This window comes from Rhagoletis zephyria, unplaced genomic scaffold, assembly GCF_001687245.7.
Source record: "Rhagoletis zephyria isolate East Lansing unplaced genomic scaffold, Rhagoletis_zephyria_1.1 Rzeph_scaffold_05225, whole genome shotgun sequence".
In the NCBI taxonomy this organism is placed as follows: domain Eukaryota; kingdom Metazoa; phylum Arthropoda; class Insecta; order Diptera; family Tephritidae; genus Rhagoletis; species Rhagoletis zephyria.
The window spans coordinates 37,157-40,063 of NW_016162308.1; the positions used below are offsets into that span (position 1 = coordinate 37,157).

General features: G+C 31.2%; 1 protein-coding gene across 1 annotated transcript; it reads right to left on the reverse strand.

Annotated features, from left to right (window-relative positions):
• Positions 1-1,533: 1,533 nt before the first annotated feature.
• On the reverse strand, positions 1,534-2,094 carry LOC108371792 (cytochrome P450 4d1-like). Its single transcript, XM_017627397.1, has one exon. It carries the CDS (start codon positions 2,092-2,094, stop codon positions 1,534-1,536), a length of 561 nt encoding a protein of 186 aa, XP_017482886.1.
• Between the last annotated feature and the right edge of the window lie 813 nt (positions 2,095-2,907).

Below are 2,907 nucleotides of genomic sequence, written 5' to 3' on the forward strand. Positions count from 1 at the left end.
AAATAAGTTGTAAAAATTAATTAAGAATTTAAATTATAAAAAAAAAATATTTAGAATTCTTAAAATAGATTGATAAAAAGAAAACATAGATGTAGAAAAATTTAAATAATTAGTTTAACTCTTCAGCACAAATTCTGAACCACCCCCGTGTATACAAATGACCCAATAGAAATATGTATGCTGTAGGGATATTAATCCCGAGATCCTGGCCTCTTTTAGGTGCCGAAAATCCCGGGATTCCGGGGACTTTTGGAATTCGTAATTTGCAATGGTGGCAAAAACAGAAACGCCTTATGTTGACCAGTTTTAGCTATATTTCTTTTGGTTTATATAATATTTTTTTATAAATGTTTAGCTAAATTATACATACACATAACACCGGGCTACAGGCAATTTTACACACACAAAAATACTAGTAGTTTTTAGTTTTTCTCTCCGACATCAGGAATTTTTAAAAGGACTTTGAAAATTTAGTAATATGAGTAATTCAGAAAATGGTTTAAAAAATTTAGTGCAATGTACTTAGGAAAACATTATGGGTATCAAATTAAAGAGAAAATTCTGTAGAGAAAGAGCAGATTAAATTTTTTGGTGCATAAGGTACGAAGGTATTTATTTTGAAAAAATTATATGTTAAGAAATAATATAAACGCGACAATGTCCTCGAATATAGTCCTTCTAACTTTGTTAGCCTAAAAAAAATAAAATTGATAAAAGGGGTATTTTCAATACTTATTCGTCCTTGTGAACCCAAAAAAAATTAATTGTTTTTTTAATCCTACAGAATTTTCTCTTTCATTTGGTAACCATTTTTTATTCAACATTGCACTGAATTTTTAAAATAATTTTTAGAATTTATCAAATCTTTGAGATTATAAAGTTCTAATAAAAAAATTATAAAACTAAAAACGCAGTTTTACTATATTTGGCCCATAGTGTCGTGTGTATATTGATTGCTTGGTGTGTTTTGAAATTTTTTTGTTTCAACCTTTTTCAATCTTTTTACTCAGAATTTTTAGGTACGCAATTTTAAAAGTAATAATAATAATAATAATAATAATAATAATAATAATAATAGTAAGTATGTTCGACAATTTGTTTATATGGAATTTGTTTAAATGCCCAGCATCGTTTAAAAAATTCCCAAAAATCAACCGTATTTTGTAACTACTACTTTAATTTAATGGGTTATAAAACTGCGTACCTTAAATTTTTCTAAAAATGCCGAGTAAAAACTTTGAAATTTTGGCAATTTTTTTTTGTATTTTCATAATTTTTGTACAAATTTTGAAATGCGCATTTAAATGCGGTTAATTGTATGTAAAATGAGGTAGACCTTTATAAAAAAAAATTTTATATTAAATAAACAAAAGAAATATAGACTTAACTGGTTGAAATAAGGCGTTTCTTTTATTCCACAATACATATGTTGATCGCAAAAGTCGAAAAAATTAACATCCCTAGCACATCACATCAAAAAAAGCAAAAGGCCACAAATGATTCAATATTTTCACTCACTCCGCTTCCACGCAATCACTTACCACAAATTGTATCCAACATACAGACACCCACCGTATGCAGCAGCTCAAACGACCGCCTTTCAGCACATATCTTTCTCATTTGCTTCACCAACACCCCGGAATGCTCGTGAAAGCAGTTCAAAAAACCTTCCATCATCTTGAAGTGGAATGCAGGTGTTATTAGCTTTCGTCGTTGTTGGTATTTGCGTCCATGCGACAGTAGCAGACCATCATGCAACCAGTCTTTCAAGAAGCGATATTGATCCGATTTTGTGGTAAACTTTGGGGAGCTGAGCAAAATTTCAACGTCGCGGAAATCGTGCATAATAATATTGAGATCGGGGCCCAACCAAAGGCGGAATGTTTTTCCATATTCTTTGATCATCGCCAGGCAGCGGCTGATAAATTCGTCTGGCTGAATGTCTAGGAAGAGTAGCGCATTGCCAATGATGGGCAGCGCTGGTGGTCCGCGAAATCGGCGACCTAATGAGTATAGACGTCCATACTTGGCATAGACGTAGGTGAGTAGTGCGACTAGCGTGCTGACTACGAGTACGGCGATAACGGTGAACATTTTTTTTTGGTATTTTTTGTGTGTGGTTTCTTTTATTAAAATTTGATTAAACACTAAGAAATAAAAATTAAACTTTAAATAAAACGCCAACCAAACGCTTTGAATAGCAACAAATTACTGTTAGCGGGCAGTGTGACCGCCGAAGCATTTATACTTGTTTTTGCACTTTCTCAACCTACATACATACATATGTACATATGTACATTAGACTGCATCACAAAAAAAAAGTTGCGGTTTTTCCGCTCGGATTACAAAATTTATCATATTTCAAGACCTCCACAAAAATATTTCAGAAAAATATTAAGATTTAAGTGAGCTGGGCCGATTTGAAAATACGCCCAAAAGAAATAAAAAGGATGAGAAAATACTTTCTCAACGATACCTCACAAGTCTAAATTGGTAAAGTTTTGGCTAGTTATTCAAGTTTATCTTGAACCAATCTTTGAAAAAAGTTCAAAAACAGCATAAAAATGTCATTATTATGATTCCGTAGAATTTTTTTTTTAAATATTTCTATGCGAATTTTTTATCACCTGAGGTGATACTTAAAAAAACTATTTTTATTCATAAAAAGCCAAATTTTTAGATTTTAATATTTTCTCCGAAATATTTTGGCGCATGTCTTAAAATATAAATGATAATAATATAATAAGATTGATGCAGTCTAGTGTACATTAGACTGGGTCGAAAAAAAAAGTTGCTAATGTCCGCCCCTAAATTTAAAGATTATGTTGAGAGGGTTCTGGAAAAAATTTTTTTTTTTTTTTAACCCTCCGAAATACAGCCGAAATGGTTTTTTCGTTGTAACTTGGT